The following is a 19,623-nucleotide window of genomic DNA, read 5'->3' as shown; positions in this document are numbered from 1 at the left end:
GAACGGGCGCTACTTAATGAATTTAAGCTCTTCACTGGCGCGGACTGAGAAATGACTGCACAAATTGATCGGAATATTAGTTGGTATGGAACTGTCTTTTTTTAGCCATTGCGCAGCCTCTGGTTATAGGCATATGGCAATGTATTTTAATGACCCACCTGCTACAGATTTCTGTGACACTCCGCATATGTTTGTCTACTACAAGAGCAACCAGTTAGAACCAACACAGAGGATATTAAATCCAGAAAAAAACTGCTGATATCTTCTAACGTTTCGATGCGACATAAATTTGGCATCAACGTGTAGCTTTCTCGGGCTATAGTAACCGTTCTAGTAGAAGATCGTACTTATAAAGAATTGCGAATTGTTGCTCATGGCGCCATTGCTGTTATTGCTATTCTCGAAAGTTATCCATAGAAAGGCAGATGGCAGTCCGCTTCGGGCTTGGCATTACGAGCATACTTGGCCGCAGTAACAGGCCCTGATTGTGACAGACGCGCCAACGATTAAACACTAAGGAAAAATAAACCAGGTTCGTACATGAAGGCGACTGCAGGACAGATAGAACAAAGCGGAAAACGAGTTGAAAAATTTCACTTCGGTGACTGGGTCTGGCTTTTGAGGCAGAAGGGAAGCAGAAGGTGTAAATCGCCATGCGTTCTACCACAAGACGCCAAGAATGAAATCTGTGAGCACGTGACGAAGAAGATGGCCTACATAACGACGGCGGTAGTGTTTTGCCGAGATTGGCAAGTCATGGCGGCGATCCCCAGGAACGGCACACGGTACAGAGAAACACTGTTACTTTTGCGTCAAACGCAAGTAGATACTTCAGCTAGCTAATGAGGATCACGACGGAGCCAAATAAATGGGGAGTGGGAAAGCCTGTAGCTAAAAACAACCAAAACTTTTAACACACACGTGAATAGAGGCCGACTGATAGCGACCGAGAAAAACGAAAACGAGAGAATAGCTAGCGTGCATTGTTTTTGCGTTGCAATTTATCTCGGATCTCTGAACCACGACGAATAAGGCGAAGCGGAAAATGAGCAGAAAACAGGTGCGCAGAGAGAAATATTGAAGAACCATTTTGAAAAAAATGCCGAGTAAACTGGAGCTGGCTCGTTGGTTGTAGGTTGTAGCGCACTGATACTACTGGCGGTCGGTCGGTCGGTCGGCTTTTTTTTTGGGTCTGTCCGTCTGGGGAGAGCGTGTGTGGCAGTTTCTGATCTTATTTGTTAAAAATACATTGTGAAACTGGTGCACAGCGGAGTTTTCGGTCGGCTAGCCGTACTGGCAATAGCAATAGTAGAAAAAATAGCTGAGGGAGAAGCACTACTGAATTGCGTGCAATGTTAATTTTACCTACTGAAGTTAGGCGGTGGGGAGCTGTTGCAGGTGGGAGCGTAATGTTCGATTAATGAACGCGGCTGAGCGAGAGAGGTAGATTATGGCGCAATTCCATCAGCAAATAGACGAACACACGGCCATGCAGTAGCCGAAGCGAAGGTTTGTTTACAATTTACACAAAATAACCAACGTTAAATAGTTTTTTTTAGCCATAAACTAGTTTTCTGCACGTTTGAGGTGTCGAGAAAGTTCTGAAACTAATGTGCAGACTAAGCCAACGAGAAGTCGCACAAATTATTAGACATTTTTAATTGCTGCTTAAAAATCAACAACAAAAGCTTCTCTGGAACTATCATATTAGGATAAAGTTATTTGACTTTTTTTTTTAAATAATCCAGTAGATCATCTTGAAGTCCGCTTGAAACGCATCGTGTAAAAACTTAAACGTTCTTTTAAGCATTGGTCTAAACTTCTCTTGACACGTATACCTAAAAAAAATAATAGTTGATAATTATGTTTTTTGAAGTTCTCATTTCATAATTAATTTCGCGTTACCTGAGGCTGCCTCGTAGAAAGATCTGTTAAATATTCCGAAGAGAATGGCAAAGCTATCCAAGATCGGCCAAGTAAATTTTTTATAGGTCAGGCTTACATCAGTAAAGGTTACCACTTTCGAGTCTTTACCGAAGATAAAGGGGGTTCTCAAACGTTTGAGATTTTAAGCGAATATTCAAACATCCAAAATATTCAAGAAGTAAAAGATAGGAAATACACAGGTAAAATACACTAAAAATTGTTCATTCTCCTATGTTTCTTCTATGAATTCATATAGAATTCAGTATAGCACAGGGGATATGTAGAAATGTATACGAAGGAACAAAGGTGCAACGATAGTAAAAAGGTTACCCGTAAACGCCTGCGACAGCAAAGTATAAAAATCGATTTAATCTATTCATTCCATCTATTGCCCTATAAAGCTCCTATCGATGCTTAATATATCCAGTCAAATTAGACTAGATCAAATACGTCGATTAACTACTTTCCATACAGCGAAGAACAGAGAGCTATCTGGCTAATCATAGGTACGTTAGAGCTAAGGTTGCTAATATTAGTTTCCCCGCTAGCATGCAAAAAACATCTGAAGATGGAACGAGAAAGAACAGCGGTCTTAGCACAGATAGCCTAACTGAGTTGTTGTAATGTCATCGATTGATATAATGTACCCCCAAAATCTCTAAGCCAACAAGCACCACACAATACTCAGGCAGGATATTTATTGGCAACTTCCAAACAAAAAAAAAGCCTTCTGAGCATTATCGATCGAAAGCTTAGGATAGGCAGAAAAGATAGTAACGTTTCCTGCATTTTATTTAAGTTATGGCCATGTTGTCATTATTATTCGATGCTGCTCGCTACATTGGTACATTTATATTAATTTTCAACAATCAGCAACTAGGGTATGCTGTGTAACATGGTTAAGTATATTCTTTGTTAGTAATGGGTGTTTATTGTTGTAGATTACGCTGCTTGGTTCTGGATATCAGAAGAATAGCATATAATTGTAATTAATACAGTTTAATATAGCGCAGGGCACCTGTGAGAAATCAATACGATGTTACGTTAAAAACACTCACTCGACTCCGCAATAGGCTCATCGGTGTTGTTTTGTTGTTTCAACGCATTTATCGACTGTGCATTAATATTAAGCAATTATGTATGCGCTTTGCTTGCTTTTTTTAGATCAAGCCGAAAACCGTAAGCATGTCTTCCGAAGATAGTCTCCCAAAGCCTGCTGCCGCTATTGCCGACGAGCTGGTAAATTTCTCGCAGGAAAAGCTGAAAGCGACGCAGACTCAGGAGAAGGTCGTTCTTCCCTCCAAAGAAGGTAAGTATCCACCAGGTTTTAATAAATCTAGCTAATTTAGACATTTGTGCCTTTTTGTAACTGTAAATACGCTAAATTTTTGGCATTAGAGGGCGTTCAAGATATAGTTTGCATATTATCCTGTTCGCACCTCTGTAAGTGTGAATACTTTTCCGTTTCTCTTTTCTTTTTATTAAAAGGCAAATAATTAAAAAATGATACTTTTATAATTCGCTGATTCAAGCAAAGCATGTTGACCTCGATTATGCACTCTTGTTAACAAATTTAGCCTGAAAGTTGTCTTTGTTTATCTTGACAGGTCCTTGACCTTATCACGTATACGAGTCTCAAAAACCCAGCCGGTATACGCAGTTTTCTATTATCTTTTATTGATAGGTTTTTGAAAATGTCGGCGTTTATAAATTCATTTGACAACTAACGGTAATATTTTACTGATTTATCGCTAGCAAGCGGGATATATAGCACCCAATGATACTTATTAGTCAGTAGTATGGTTTTGCTCATAACTTCCAAGTAATATTATTATTATAATCATAATTACATAGCGTTTATTCGTTTGGATCAAGTAAATTCATTTAGTAAACAATTTGTTTTCATCTGTCTTCTGTTCCTCCCGGTTGAACTTCTGCACATTGTTCTACCCATCGAATCCTGTTACCGAACGGTTGCCTGTTGAATTATCAAATTATAATATATCCTTCCTATCTACTCTACATCGCGACGCCCCTGACGATTGCGCTCGATTGAATTCATGATCGATGGTGACCTATCGACTCTCGTTTCTATTCATCCATCCGCTCACACTCAATCATCGGATTTTTTAACACCGTCTATTGTATCCTGTCATGTGCGGCGTATCTTCTCTGACTTTGTTGGTCGCTGATCTTTCGCTGGCGAACAGACATCGAAGGGGAAAAAACTCACCAGGGTTTGCTTCAGGGCGTGGAGAGTTTCAACCAGTCTCAGCTGAAGCATGCTAATACGCAGCTGAAGAATCCGCTACCGACCAAAGAGAGTGAGTCATCATTGTCTTGTCGTAGTACCACAGCAACGGCGACAGCTCAACTACAACCTGATCATGTCGTGTCTAAGATGATATAGAAATAGTGGTGACTTGAATTTTCTGCGCAGTTTCACAGTAATAACAAAAACAGCTGTCGAGCCATGAAATGCTGCTAATGAAATTTTTACCTGCTTCAATTCCCGACTTCCTCCTGTATTGAACTTGTCCTTGAGCGTTTCCCCCTTTACTTACTTAATGACAGCATTTACAACTATGGCAAACTGCTCTTCTGTTCGATTCGTCCTACAATTTTCGACTTGTTTCTAACTATCAAAGCAATGTTCGTTCTACCAATATTACTTTAATTAGTACTACCTGTCTTCTGATTCCGATGTTTTTCCTATCAGCCCGTGAAGATCGGATTTGTCTGTGTGTGTGTGTGTGCACTGGTAACGGAATTGTTGTTGCTCCCACGTACAACGCTATCGTCATCTTACTCCGATATTTCCTTCTGACTAATCCTTTGTCTTTTCGTAACGGTCGCTTTTAAGTCGAACGTGTATCATGTTGCCAATTTTCTTCCGCAATCTAAACAGTCTTCCTCCTTCGTTGTCTGCTTGTGTCTTGATGGTGAACTTTATCATTAGTAGTGTCGATTTTGGTAGTTGCTACTTAGCAGTTGCACTAGCTGAAAGTGAGCTGGTGATGGTTTCTATCGACAATACGCCCTCTATTATTTTATAGTAGGTCATGCGGCGCACATAAAAAAGGTGTCAAGCTTTTTTTTCTGCCAGAACTGTTGTTTTTCTTAGGTCTTCTTATCTTTTTTTTAAATTTTTATACAGTACTTTGTCTTCATTTAATTATTTTTCAATCAATTCGCTTTGCTTTATTTTTTCGTCATACGACGTAGGTTTTAGCTATTTACCTGGATAGTGGCAGGTGATCTCTTTAGAAAAAAAGAAAAGACTAGAAAAATAGTCACAGCATCCGTCGCTCCCTGAGTAACGTTTTTTGGTTTGGTGTTCTGTGTTTCATTGTTCACGTACTAGCTCTTCTGTGTTTGGTTGCTCCCTTCTACCGATATGCTGGTATAAATATATGGCGTAGAGTACCTCTAATATACTTGCGACTGCATGCATTAATTACAAAAGCTTCTAGTTCGTTTAACGAAACGTTTTTGCCTCGTAACGGACGCAGACTCATATATACTGATAATTATAGTAACTGCGGTCAACAGTGGTACCTGCAGCAGATAAATAGGCATCGCCGTGATAATATCAATGTTTACCAGTGTTTGGTTCATTGACACGCTAAAGGACTTCGTTAACCCGTTTATTTCTAAGATTTCAGTAGAGACAAAATAACAAACATGTGGAATAGCAGTACTTACCTAAAATGCATTATTGTTCTGGGTATACGTAATGTTTCATTCAATGACCTTTGCTTATCTTATTGGTAAATTGTTATGGCCAATTTGCACGTAATAATGATAATACCTAATGAGTTGGCATTTCGTTGAAAGTAATATGTGGGAGGATTTGCTAAAAATTAATTTTCCGGGTCTATATATTAATCACATTGGGAATATTACTAATCACATTTCAGTGTACCACAGAGACTACGCCCACGGAAAAAGAAGAGTGATCTAAACAAACATCATAGACATTTCATTGTTTACTCGACACTGTTGCACCTCGTACGTCGTACCTCATTTAGCTTAAAAGAATTAGTAAATGCGAGAAGGCGTTATGTATTGTACTTTCCTCTCAACCAGCTAACAAACGTTTTTGCCTTCAACACTGCTTGTTGCGTATTTCTATTAAACCTATGCAGATGTGAGTAAGATATGTAAGTGGGTTTACTATGGGTTACTATGGGTTCCCATCTGTTTTATGGTGTTTGTCGTTGCTTTCATTCCCATTACGATTCACAACTTCGGCTCGGGCTGTTTTGCTGCAAGACTATCAGCATAGATATGTCTCTGTATACGTATCCACGTACATGTTCGCGACTGCGAAAGTAAAGCTGCACGTTTAGCTGAGGAAACAGACACTAAGACATCATGTGCCTGTTCTCTGCCACCGTCGTAACTAGACCGTTGGTGTTACTCATCGCCTCATGACCGATGGCCTTAGCTAGGTCGGAGCGGGATGCCAGTCCTGAATCGGCTGCGCGTTCCCACAGCTTCTGTCGGTTCTCTTTTTTGACCCAATTGATCGGGTTAGGAAGGAGGTGATTGGGGTGTTTTTTGGGATGATGATTAGATAGATGCGATAATGCTGTTGCGGTTACCCATTTCCTGTTGCTTCGCTCCTGTTGCCACTTAGGACGACGCCAGGACCATCAAGGGTGCGATTGTATCACTGGGTGACTATAACCGCATGTGTTCCTGTGACCTTGTCGTCTGCCTGCATGTGTATTGATGCGAAACGTGCACACCACGATGAGTCAGATAGAAAAGCAGGCGGCAGTCAGGTAAGAAGGTCGTAGAGATCAGACTATCGATGTCGTCGAGTGTTAAGCCTGTTGGCTAAGGGGAAATTTTGTGGTGCAAAAGGCACCCCAGATAAGATGGTAGACACGGTAACCGTTAATCAAGCTGCAGGTAGGAGATATCATGCCTCAAAAAAAACAAAGCAGCAACATTTGACTCGCGACAACTTAATCAGTGTGTCGCTTAATTCGTATAGTACAGGTTTCGAACAAGTGATGAAACTTGTCACTAGCAGCAACGAGTAATGCTGACATAGTAGAGTCGCTGACATCTGCTTTGCATAGAACCAGGAACATACTATTATTATTATCATTGTTCACTGGTGGTATAAGTCTCGAATGAAGGAAAGCATTTTGGTGGTAACAGGCTTCAACTAATTTCAGTACGAATAAGTAGTTCGTACCTTTGATTGCCTTTAATTTAGTGTAGATAAGGCCACCCTGTAACTTATAAATGCGACCAGTAAACAGGCATCTTTTAATGTTTAACAGATACGAAGGGCTGATGGGATTAAGCAAAAAGCGCTCAATGCCCAAGGGACGTACTTTCTGTTCTTGGGTAAGGACTGAGTTGCATGCAGTTAATTGTACAACGGCAGGGATTCGCGAAACATATATCTAATTACCTTTCTAAATCTAAATCCATTCGTTACATTCATAATTTGACTGTGTATAACGTCTAGACTATTCAAAGAATACATTGCTGTTGACGTGACGTACCATGTTGTATAAACGTTGATAGCTCTGGGTGGCTGCAATAGAGCAAGAAATTTCTATCTTTCAAATAGACAATAATAAATTTTATGTGACTATTTCTACTACTGGATGATCGCAGCGTCTGAGCTAGTCAGTTCTCGCTATGTTCAAGATATCACCAGTCGGCTATGCGAAATACATTAGAACTGTTACTTGTGACTCAACCGCTATAGAACCATTATTACCTGATGGTGATGTTGATAGTGGTGGTCGTGGCATCATCCGCTTCGACTGCCCGACCCATTGGGTACCTGGGTGACTCAGACGTCCGCTTAGAAATTGACATTCGGCATTGCCGGCAAATCAAGTCGAGCAGTTGCTTCGACAGAATAGCTCAGTACTTTTTTGCTGTGTCGGTCAGTCACCGAGTTGATCATCCTAGTCTTTGACAAGAGCTGGAGTGGGAAGCAGTCCAATATCGTCAGTGTTCGCACTTGGAAAGGGCGATTGTTCTCGCGTATAATCGCTTACTCCTCTTCGAAACATTTTTGAACGCTTACTTCCGCCTATGCTCTTTTTTGCTCCAACGAAATCACCGTTAATTTATTGAAAATATTACATAAGTAGCTTTTTCAATTAGGTTATTCATCAAGTCGCTGAGTTATGCAAGTTGCTCGAAACTTCAATTTTTCTGATGATGACCTGTGCGGTGAGCCTCGCACGTTCTATTTTAATGCCAAAGCAGAGAACACAATATCAATGAGATGGCAAAGACGCTCGAAATAACACACGCAGCCCATCACTCACGTGACAGCCATAAGACTTCCAACATTATTTAAATGGCCATGACGAAGTTAGCATGATGCAATCGCTAGTAACCGGCGATGCGGCATACCTTTTGCATTGCTTTAACGATCAGAGGATGTAGCGTTATGATTAGCTGCTTAGCCACAAGAACAGCAGACGGAAACTACAGCCTGGCTTCTTTAAATGATCCTGATAACGAGACTCTTGAACAGATAAAACGAGAGTTTGACATCATTATAAAATACCCAACTTCTTGTCTGAAGGAATACAATTTCGTTTGTCCTTATATTTGTGAACTCAACAAAATTAGAATTCTAGCTGTTGCAAGGTCTAATATTCTTGGAGATCTTAATGGAAGTTGAATGCAAACTTAACGGAAATCAGCTCCTTGAGCTTTTTGCCTTTTGCCTCGACAACTCATCGTATTCTTTTGCTTAAAGAACTGAACAAGACTTGTCATTTTTCAAGGCCAAGCAAATGTTGGCAAATATGTAGTGCGTGCGTGTTAAGGCGCCTGCTATCCCCTAGTTCGCCTTCTCTTTAATGTACTTAGTATTTACTTTGTTTGACAAAAACAGGTATCAAAAACAATGCTGAAACATTTTTACACGTTCATTTAGCGGCCACCGAAAATATACCGAAGCTTTGATGGCGCAGGCAGCATACAACATATGGACTTTAAATGGACTCTAAATGATAAAAGTTGCCATGTTGGCAAAATAGCGAAAGTTTACTTTATCTCCTTTGTAGTAGGTTCGTCTACGCCAACAGCAACAACAATGACAACGACGACAACAACAACAACAGTGGCAGCAAGAGGACCAGCATAACAGCCGAGGTAGCGACCTCCATTGTCCATAGGCAATGGTAGCCATGTTGGCAACGGTTGGCAGTTCCGCCCAGAAGCGTCCATCATAGATTCGATATTTGATAAATATTCACATTCGATGATGTTTCTTTTAGGCTTCTGAGAACCTTTTGAAAAGTCAGCGGCGTCGCCTCACGCTGTAAGAAGTTACTGTTACTTAGAGTTAAGGGCTAGAGCGTTTTCTTTGCGTTTTTTTTGAGCCTGTTCATGAGGTTAGCATGTCTATGTGTGTGCAGGTGAAGCCGACGATTGAGCGAGAGAACAGAAACGCATAGGTTTGCTTTGATGTTGGGGTAGAAAAGACGTATGTAGGGTTGTACAACCTCTAGCTGTACAGGGGACATCCGCTCCTAACGCTCATGCCGCTTTCCCATTTGTGTGTTGACGTACTCGTTGTTTTCCGAGTGATTCGCTAGCAGCCCATCTGTAGCGAGTGAACAATGAAACCAACGTACGAAGCAAACTGTTTTTTTCCCTAAAAGGTAAAGTCTTTGAGCAAAAATTTTTCAAGAAGATATATGTTCGGGTAAGGGCAAAGTCTCAACAAAAACAGCCACTAAAGAAAATGGAGTTTTAACGTGAAAACCACATTTATCTCGAAATGTAACACGTAGTATATCTATTTGAACATAAATTTGTTGGATATTGCTTTAGTTTCCGTATTAGTGGTAGAGCAGGATAACTGGTTAAATCAGTACAAATGTAATTTACGTACGTCGCTTTGAAACATACGATCGCGCAAAAAGTGAAACCAAAGGACTTCAGTTCTCAACGAATGCGTATGCGCTTTGCTGTAGTATCCAGCAATTATATATGTATATATATATATATATATTGTGACGCTCTAAAAGCAGCGATCTCGCAGACTTACAGAAAGTTGAGGTTTAATGACAATGGCATTCACGTACACTATGAAGTACAATCGCGGAATTGATAACAGAAAAAAAAAATCAGATATACACACGTACGCGTACGCGCAAATTCAAGTTTGTGAACATCGTTATCACCAAATCGTTGTCTTTTCACAATTCTGCTGTCTCGCTATCAAGTTCAAAAGCCTCGGCTTGAAGCACAGTTCACCGTTGGTACAACCCCGCTGATATTAGCAATAGCAGATTAATAACTCCGCGTATTTCCGGAGTCCATACGAAGGACGGCGCTCCGGCAAACCAGCATGACTATCCCGCCGCTGACCCTCACAAAAACCTTTTTTTTTCTAAAAGAATGTTCGTCTTCTACTATTTTGTTTTCCCGGCTTTCTTTTCGCGAAACCGGTTGCGATGGCAGCAAAGAAAACAGCTTCTGTAGTCTTCGAGTGGTCATATATAGAACGTTAGTAGTACTGACGATTGTATTATTCTATACAATAGCGTGCGTGTGTTATGGGTATTGTCAAAACTAATAAAGTGGCGCGGCAGTGCTGTCTAGATACAGCACGTGGACGATTTCTGGTCTGCTTTGCCCAGCGCCGTCGTCATTAAGTTGTTTGGCCCAGTTGGTTGGTGGTCGGTCAGCCGTTTGCTTTTCGCTACTTCAGGCCAAAGCAGCGGCAGTAGCAGCGAGTCTCTGACCGGTCGATGATATCAAGCATCTACTTCCCTCTTTATTCATTCGGAAAATCGAACAGACCTCTGTTTTTTTTCTATATAGTTTTACATCTATCTATATGGCGATATTACTTCCATCAGACATTGGCAAACACGAGCACGATGCAAAATTGATTTGCTGCTAGCGAACGTGTCTGACGATTCCGTCTTTCGTTTTCTTCATAGCTGAACTAACATGTGAATCGTGGTTACTCCTGTACCCAAACATAACTGAATCAAACTCCATTCTCAGCAGACAACAGATAATAAACGAGCAGGAGACAAGGTTCGCTGAGGGAGCCGTCAGCGGCAACAATGGCGGCGGCGGCGGCAGCAGCAGCAGCACTTGTTGGATCAGCAGGACGCAGTGTAAAAGTATTGAAACTCGGCGATCCCGGAAAGGCAAACCGGTCGATTGTGCATTGAGATGTTGGCAGTAGAGTAGCTCTAGACAAATCGCGAAAGACCACAGAGGATCAGTTCAATTTGTTTAAGCTAACTTTGAAGTTATAGCGTTGGTCATGCAATTTTGTAAGAGAATTTGATTTTGGTTATCAACTAATTGTGTAATTGTCACAAACTACTGTATAGAAAATAGAAAAGGATCGATGCCATTTTGCTTAGGCGCCTTGTTGCTCAAGCGACGGACAATCAGGGCCAAATCGTAACGGTTCAGAAAAATAGAAAAAAAAAATCGTAAATATTTCAACAAAATTCATTCATTTTGTGTTATACGTGGCACTTACTAATAACTGCGCCGTTGAACTCCTGTAACATGATTAGGAATGTACCATCAATCGCTATCAATATTTATCATGTATTTAGATAAACATTTTGGTCGGGTAGTTTCTTACTGTTTACTTATCTAGAGACCATAGAGCGAATAGGAAACGCTACTGCGGTGCTGCCACAGGACGCCTAGATAACGCATCTAACAAGATATCGCCTACCGCCAATATGCGAATCAATTGTAGCAGATTTGCATTGTTTATGAATTCTATAGCTTTCTTTCGTCCTGTTTTATTACACTATTTTTTGATCTGGTTGTTCTTCGCATCGAGAAAGGATGGATTAATGATCGTTTAAACGGGTCTGCAGCCGCTTTGCACTATCGAAAGTGGAGACAAGGAATATCTACGCTAACAAGTAACGCTGTTGCGAACAGCTTAACTTTTTCATACGTAAATTGAAATCACGGAGCATTTCTACATACTAATAAAGCACCATATATAAATAATGATAAAGTTACTCGTCAGTGCAGCTAGCTGAGTTTTAGTCTGACATCTCGAAGACCACTGTTTCCTGGCTGGGACTGACCAGTAGAAACTGCCGACGGTTTATAAGGACATCTTAGAAGATTCCTAGTGTATGCTGAATAAATTTCGAGAAAGATAAAAATGCACTATAGCGGTCATCTCATCATAGTATAGCTGAAACCATAGTGAGTATCGTGTAAACCTAAAAGGGTACGTGAAGGTCGATACATCAGCAACGGATATGTCTCTGTCACAGAAAACAGCCATTCTAAAAAGGTAAACGAAAAAAGCTAGTTTCAACCATTGCAAAGTTTCGAGTGCTCGCTCCAAAAATGCAGACATAGCCGTGCTAACGGGAGGAATCAAAATACGGTTACCTGTCTTTTGTCAAATATGAGAAAACCGTTTTAATGTGATACATTCTGAGACTAAGTAAAATATGTATGGAGCAAAGTTTCTTTGCTTGATTCACTGGAAGTTTCAAGGTATTTGATAACCGGAACGGACCATGTGTGTCAAAAACATGGACTCAGATAGAAGCGAAGGTGTTTTACCACATCATCAGGTCGAACATGATTTTATCGTTTACCACTTCACCAAGCAATAACTTTGGTGGTTGAATATAGTATATTAGGATATAACATCAATAAGTAAACAATTATTACGGTCGCAGTCGGCCAAGTGATGCATACAGCCGGTGTGAATGACTCGGCCATGTTAAAACAACAAAAAGTACAACACCCGAACTCAGCGTGTTTACCCTCGTAAACCGAGAAGCACATACGTCAGTAATCTACGTTTTTCTACGCAATGAATAGATATGGCCTACGTCGTTCCAGCCATTCGTACGAGTCAATCTACCGGAATCTTTGCCAAAGCGAAATCTAGAACGGTATATCTATATGGTTGCCCGTGCTGCAGGTCTAAGTCCATTCATTCATGAACAATGTAAGACGCCACCGTCGCTGCTGCCGCAAGCTCAATACAGGAAACAGAAGTTAAACACAAGCTTCGTTTACAACTGAGACGGACAAAACAATGGGAGGGCATTAAACCCAAAGCGAACATGCACCAAGGCAATGAACATTGCGATTCTTCTGGCCGATACTCCGGTACCTTTATACAATATGCGTGACATGTTCTACGTATATTAAAGCGGGACGCCGCTTGAAAACAATATACGCCCACTTGTTGTACTTGGCCAATTTAGTTACTCACAGGTTTGTCATATTTTATTCTAGCGCGTCAATGGTATCAAATCATATTCGCGCGCTAAATTATTAGGATTCTTTATAGCATTCGTCGCTTGAGTGCGCGCAGCTTTAGAGCGTCATTTGTCTTCCTTTACGTTAAATAAAAGCGAGCGAGTCATAGTTACTCGAATATAAGTGGGCATACATGACCTAAATTCGATTATCGCTATTATTTAGATTATGCGTATCAAGTATTTTTTTTGACGGGGTATATTAGTGACTATTTATTTATATTAATGTGATGAAGGTAACTTGACTGCTGTCAGCGTCTTGTGTAATTATTCTCCGTACGGCGCGCACGGCATCACAATGAGACGTATCGGCTGGTGGGAAACTACATCGTAACAGGACTAAACGAGTAATATCCCAAATAGTGTATAACTAAAATAATCGTAAATATAAGTACACAGTTGCGGTTCAGCTTTTTAGATTGGACGATTCTTAGAAACCTACAGGGGCCTCCCGCACTATGTTTCCTGGGTCACTTCGCACGCTGCTTTTACCGCCGAATTCTATGTTGCCATAAATGGCTCTCGTTTGTTCGAAATACTCAAAAAGTCATTACATGCAGAGCTCCAGACAGTGTAGCCTGACCAGATGCTCACACTTATTATGATCGGAGTCCTCGTGGGCTAACTTGAGGCCCCAGTTATTCGAGTATTCGAAACTCTGGACGCAGCACGTTGAGACAAATACGGCGAAATACCGATTGATAATCACCGTGTTTCGCATATATATAATATAGCTACTTAGGCAGTTAGAGATCTAACGGTATACCTAAGAGGCTATGATGAGGTCCGTGAATCAAACTTGAAGAATATGTACAAATGTTCTGTTTGTGGTTAAAATGTGTCATAGTTTCCTGCATATATATATATCTATTTTTTTCCGTTTTTTGTGTCTAATTACGACCCTTGGAATTTTCGCTTTTAGTGTAATATCATACACCAAAGAGGACACAATTCCTTAATATGAAATACTAGATGCTATAAATATCGCCGCCATATGCGTCAACGGGAATATTTTTCTGTTAATTCAACTTCTACGATGGTGTTGAGTACCAGGAGACTTCACGGAGCTTGAAGTCAGCCATCACCTCTTTGCTTAACAGCTAAGCATTATAAAATAAACAAGATGATTTCTATAATAAATGGACCTTGCTGAGACTAGAAACAAGCATTGATGATGTCTAAGGAGTCCTGAATCATTTATGCCTATTATAATATGTTTCCGACCAGCCAAAAACTCTTATCGTGGTAAGAGTAAGTTGGCAACTGAGCTGCGACGTTCCCATCGTTTGCCAAAAAGGTTGGCAGAACAAAATGGCCGCTGGTAGTAAACCATAATTCGCCTGTCAAAACGCTTGAGGCATTTAAGCCGTCAGCGTGACGAACTCTGAAGTCACGGAGCTTGTGGGTTCACTGACGTGGTTCGCATGTGGCTAGTGAACAAGTGTTCCCTTAATGCATACGCGCTCTTTGTATGTATGTGCATATGGAGTAGGCAAAGTTCTTCGAAGGGTACCGGACACTGTGGCAGTCTGATCTGTCTTTGCCTCCCTTCACCTACCCAGGTGAGATCGTTAGCAGCTTTTGCTATGACTGGCGCAATTGTGATGCCATCATTGCCATCACTAAAAAGGTCTGTAATCACTGCCGCTATTACTGCTACTCACAAGAAAGCAGTCATCAGTGCAAGACCGTTCTTCCCACGGATGAACTCCGAGGCTGAATTCTCGACGACCATTGACTCGTTCTACTTTTCTTTCGAATGTTCCCCTGCTTACACTTTTTCTCTCACTTGCGGTACTCCCGTTTCTGTTGCACTGCCAGTACATTCAATGCTGCGCTGGCCGATATCCTGGTAACACCGTAGGCAGTGACCTGAACCTTCGGTGGCTGTGGCTCCTGCCTGTACCCGCTCGCTGTTGACTTGTGTATGGGAAGGCTCAGCGGCCGTTCGCTCTAGGTACAACTAAAATTGGCGTAGCCACAGCAGCAGCAGCAGGCAGCCTACTGTCGTTGCTGTGCCGATCAGCGCATGGCCTATCTCGTAAAGGTTCTCGGTGCTTGTTCAGGATACCCTAGGTTAGCTGTTCTTACCTTCCTTTGCTCTTCTTTCTCATCGGCGTCGTCGTCGTCGTTGTTGCTGCCGCCGCAACCGATCGTTTAACGATAATTCGCACTGGCCCCATTGGTCCACCTTTGTGCCGACTCTCCATCGGTCTTCCTTATGACTACGCAGAACGAAATGTTCAGGCGCGGGCGTCCGCGTCAGCGGCGGCTGACGATCACCACCACCGCCGCCGCTTTCAGCTTTCTCAATGAGGGAAACATAGCAGTCAATGGACGACAGTTATGGCGTAGCAAACAGGCGCGCTCTGAACCAACAAAGCCACAGGCCGACCAACCAACAGCTGCTATTCCGCCTCTTAGGAGTGCGCTGTTGTTCACAAGCGAACGCAGAAACAAAGCGAAATCTCTTAGCGAAGTCTCCCTGCCCGTTCGTCACTGACGCTTGGCGTTACCAGGAGTTCATATTATTATTATTATTATTATTATTATTATTCGTACTTCAACACGGCAGATGGTGAAGCTTGCGGTCTTGTAAGGCTATTTTAACTAATTATCACATTGTTTTGCCACGAATTGCAAGAAACTGTGCGTAATTAGTGTCGATTAGAGTTAGTCGAGGATAGGGTACTGCAGTAAGACCAAGGGTGGACTCCACTGTGGTTGAAAAGAATAATTTCGTGCTTGTTCATAATCAATAATAGTCAGTTAATCGCCGTCGCTGAAGGATAAAAAACTGCTGGCGGTAAGGAGACGATATTTGTCGCTGGCTTGAACGACGAGGAAAGGCACCGTGGTGGGTACGTAAGCGTCAGTGTTAACCGTTATCGGTAAATCGGAACCCTTCGCCACATTAGAAGTGCTAGATCGGAAAAGACTAAGGTGCAATGGCTGCGCGTCCATGGGAAGTGCAGCAGGAGCTGGTAACCGGGATCCAGGGTTTTGCAAAAGCTAAGTTACGACCCACCGTCACCAAGGAAAAGATCTATGTGCCAACTAGGGAAGGTCTGTTTAGTCGTTAATTTGCTCGGTTAGGTAGAGGAACTGGCTAGCATATAAGAGCTATCAACAGTGTCTAGAGCGATTAAAATGTTAGAAGGCGTTAAAAATATTAGAATAGACGTAGATAGGCATGCTTTTTAATACGTATATCAAAGAGAAATTCTTCTAAGAGTTTTAAATTCTTCTTTTGTGTTGACACAAATCGGTATAGGTCTTGATGATTAGGCCTTACGATATGGAAAAGCGCGTAAGAGATGACTTGCGCTAAAACTGGCCAAGGCCTAGGAAAGGTGTTTGCTTGACCATTGACGTCAAATTGCACTAGGTCTTTTAGTGATTATTGAATGTATTATAGCAGGTCCCATATGATTGAGTTTTTACTAAATATCGTGACTAACTTAAATTTATCATATAAACTGTATTTCAATAAATGTTAAAATTTTTTTCCGATAAATCAAAAACAGCCATCAGCTCAAAATATTTTCGACCGTCAACCTTAAATCGTTACACTTTATTTTTTAAGGGTAAGTTAGTATTTTGCAATCGACCTGAGGGCTTAAAGCCGACTTCCAACTCTGACAGTCACCCATTGATTGTGGTGGCGCATGAACGAGAGCGATCAAAGAGAACCTCAATGTACAGATAAGCGAAAACTAGCGCTAATGAAGAGTGAGCTGCGACTGCGTGGTGACGCCCAAACTAGCACCTACCTGAGAACTGCTTCAGCATAAAAGACAACGAAAAGCACCAAAAATGGCAACAGATAGCGGCGTATGTCTATATTACTATCTGCTGCCATGCAAATGTCTTTCTTCCTGGCATAAAATACAAACTGTATTTTTTGATTAGGTACATTGACAGACTACACGTACTACCTGTATTCTAATTCAATTGTTTTAGCTAGAAAGCTCTAGGACAAGGAAATAGAAAAATTACAGGGCGAAAATGACACAAAGAACCTATTCGCTTACAGTATCAGCAATCTGTATAATGAGATTGTCGTATCATTAGTGGAATGTCTGTGCTAAGCTCCCAGGAGCTTCTTCCCTTTGAAGTACCAAGTGGTGCTGAAAGATGTTTAGCCGGATTTAAAAATTCCTTCAAAGCCCTGCCGGGGCAGATATTACAAGCATTGTGGAGTGATTTCCATTCATGCCAAATGTATTTTAGAATTGTTTTTCTTGTTTCTAAGGCCACACGGATCGTTTGTCGGTTCGAAAAACTAAGTGAGAGCTGAGCGCTACTTTTACATACTGTTAGTACTGCTAGTCGCATAAGCAGATTTTTGAAGGGTTTTTGTGTGCATAATAGATGTGTATCTATCTATTCAAGGCGTAGTTCTGTTCAACCTGTTCCACTGTTTCTGGTCCACTGTTTGGCGTCTAATGCGGTGCTGTTACATTTGCGTTGTCTCATTTTCTTTGCAGATATTGAGGCCGAGAAGGGTCACAACGAGATGGTCGATAGTATCCAGAAATTTGACTCAAAGTCACTGAAGCACACTGAGACCCAGGAGAAGAACGTTCTTCCTACAGCTGAAGTGATTGAGCAGGAGAAGAAGGAGGGTGGGCAGTAGAGCTAATCTTGGCGGATTGCCCTTCTGTCGATGGTTCGCCACCAAAAATCCCGAGATCAATCATCCCCAGCAAAGATACCATCAACCAGGGAAGATGCGGTGGCTGACCGAGCAGAGCTAGCACACGGGACGTCTGCCGAAAGTCTGGCAGCGCCTCTAAACGGTTTCGAGAAGATGAGAGGTCGTCGATTCAATTTTAGATGGTCATTTTTTATACCTACACAACACAAGAAAAAGGAACAGTTGTACCCAATCGATTCATCGTATAATATAACATATAGAGTCCGGACAAACACTACCCTATCAGTTACTCTGCCCTGTAGACCAGGCGAAAGGATAAAAAAAAAACACGTACATGGGATGATGATTTTGTTTATCGAAAGTGGAGACTCATAGACCCAATTAAAGCGAACTATATCTGATCATAGCACACCAACGACCTATCAGCTGACTCGTCACCCATTAGCATTCACAACTAAAAAAAAAAAGTAACAGATAATTATTTGCATGCATAACTAAGATAAACACAACAAAAAGCGACCGAAGGTGATCATGATCTATAGACATTGATGAAAAGCGTGTACCATGATAATAAGAATAAAAATAATAATGATGGTTATAATGCTGATGACAATAATAATATTGAAAATGTGGTGACGAATAAACAAATGAACGAGCAACAACAACCATAGCAAACGAACAATAACGGTAAAAAAGAAACCTTGAGCATGCCCGCCAAATCCCCGACTCCCACCAGAATCCATACCTCGAAATAAAATTTATTCAGAATGACGGACGTATTCAAAAATCAGCAGAAGGCAAATCGGAACACAAAGCCAGCCATCATAACAACAACTACATCATCAACTATCAATAATGAAAAAGCAATGAAACAATGCACCCGTAAACCGTCTCGTATGCCCATCAGTAGCGGGCAATTCCCGTCGCATACACGTAGCATACGAACGTTGTACGCCGTCATAAAGCCGAAATCACACCCTCACGGGGATATTCCAGAGGGTTATTTACCCTATTTTCTTTCCATACGAGTGCGACATTTTCAGGTTTGTGTACGGCTGTCTGCGGCGCTGTCCAAAAGTTATTTTCAGGATAAACAGAAAACAATATAGAGACAAGAAGACAGACGAAATTGCTTTTGTTATTAGTATAATCACTTGTTTTGATGAGCGTCCTTTTATAGGCCAGAGCAAGCGACTACGACGGCGATTTTGATGGCAAAACATTATATAGTAAAGAACCGAACGTTAACGTGTCAAAAAAAAGTTGCCAAATGTGAAGCCAACTTAAAAAACAATTCAAACACAACCAAACGACATCGGCGCAAAAACGGCGGCGTCGATGAAGATCATGTAATAATAACGACAATAACTTTAAATGGAACGCAAATGGAAGAAAACATCCCCACTAAATAGAAATAGCATTTATAAGGATCATTATCACTACTTTCAACACTAGAAAAATATTTGATAATGATAATAAAGATTATACAAACGAAAACAATACGCAAAAGAGTGAGTGTGGGAGGAAGGGAACGTAGATAATAATTATAATAATAAGACGAATGAAAGAAAACAATGCGAAAAACCCAAACAAATACATACAAGAAAAGATTATGATAATGATGATGTAAATTATTTAATAATAACAATAATATTAATACAAATATTACGAATAAATCAACAGATTTAAGTTAAGTTTTTTCTGTTATGATGCAACTGTAGCTCTGAATGCAATTCGCAATACGCGTCTATT

The 19,623-nt window shown here is 41.1% G+C and overlaps 1 protein-coding gene across 4 annotated transcripts in view; it reads left to right on the top strand.

Annotated features, from left to right (window-relative positions):
* The window catches only part of cib (thymosin beta cib), a 39,471-nt gene extending 19,911 nt beyond the window's left edge, over window positions 1-19,560 (top strand). For 2 of the 4 annotated variants that reach the window (XM_022838746.2, XM_022838745.2), the window contains exons 2-4: window positions 3,091-3,235; window positions 4,137-4,250; window positions 17,702-19,560. In XM_022838746.2, coding sequence (XP_022694481.1) covers window positions 3,112-3,235; window positions 4,137-4,250; window positions 17,702-17,850 — 387 coding nt within the window. In that variant the 5' untranslated portion in view covers window positions 3,091-3,111 and the 3' untranslated portion in view covers window positions 17,851-19,560. Of the gene's footprint in view, window positions 1-64; window positions 84-1,490; window positions 1,510-3,090; window positions 3,236-4,136; window positions 4,251-17,701 lie in introns of those variants that run through there. The other 2 variants (XM_022838748.2, XM_022838747.2) reach the window with 2 other exon arrangements.
* The last annotated feature ends 63 nt before the right edge of the window (window positions 19,561-19,623 follow it).

This window comes from Varroa jacobsoni, unplaced genomic scaffold (assembly GCF_002532875.2).
Source record: "Varroa jacobsoni isolate VJ856 unplaced genomic scaffold, vjacob_1.0 scaffold_774, whole genome shotgun sequence".
NCBI classification, from domain to species: Eukaryota; Metazoa; Arthropoda; class Arachnida; order Mesostigmata; family Varroidae; genus Varroa; species Varroa jacobsoni.
Note: the sequence above shows the minus strand (reverse complement) of the source record. Positions and strands in the feature narration are given on the sequence as shown.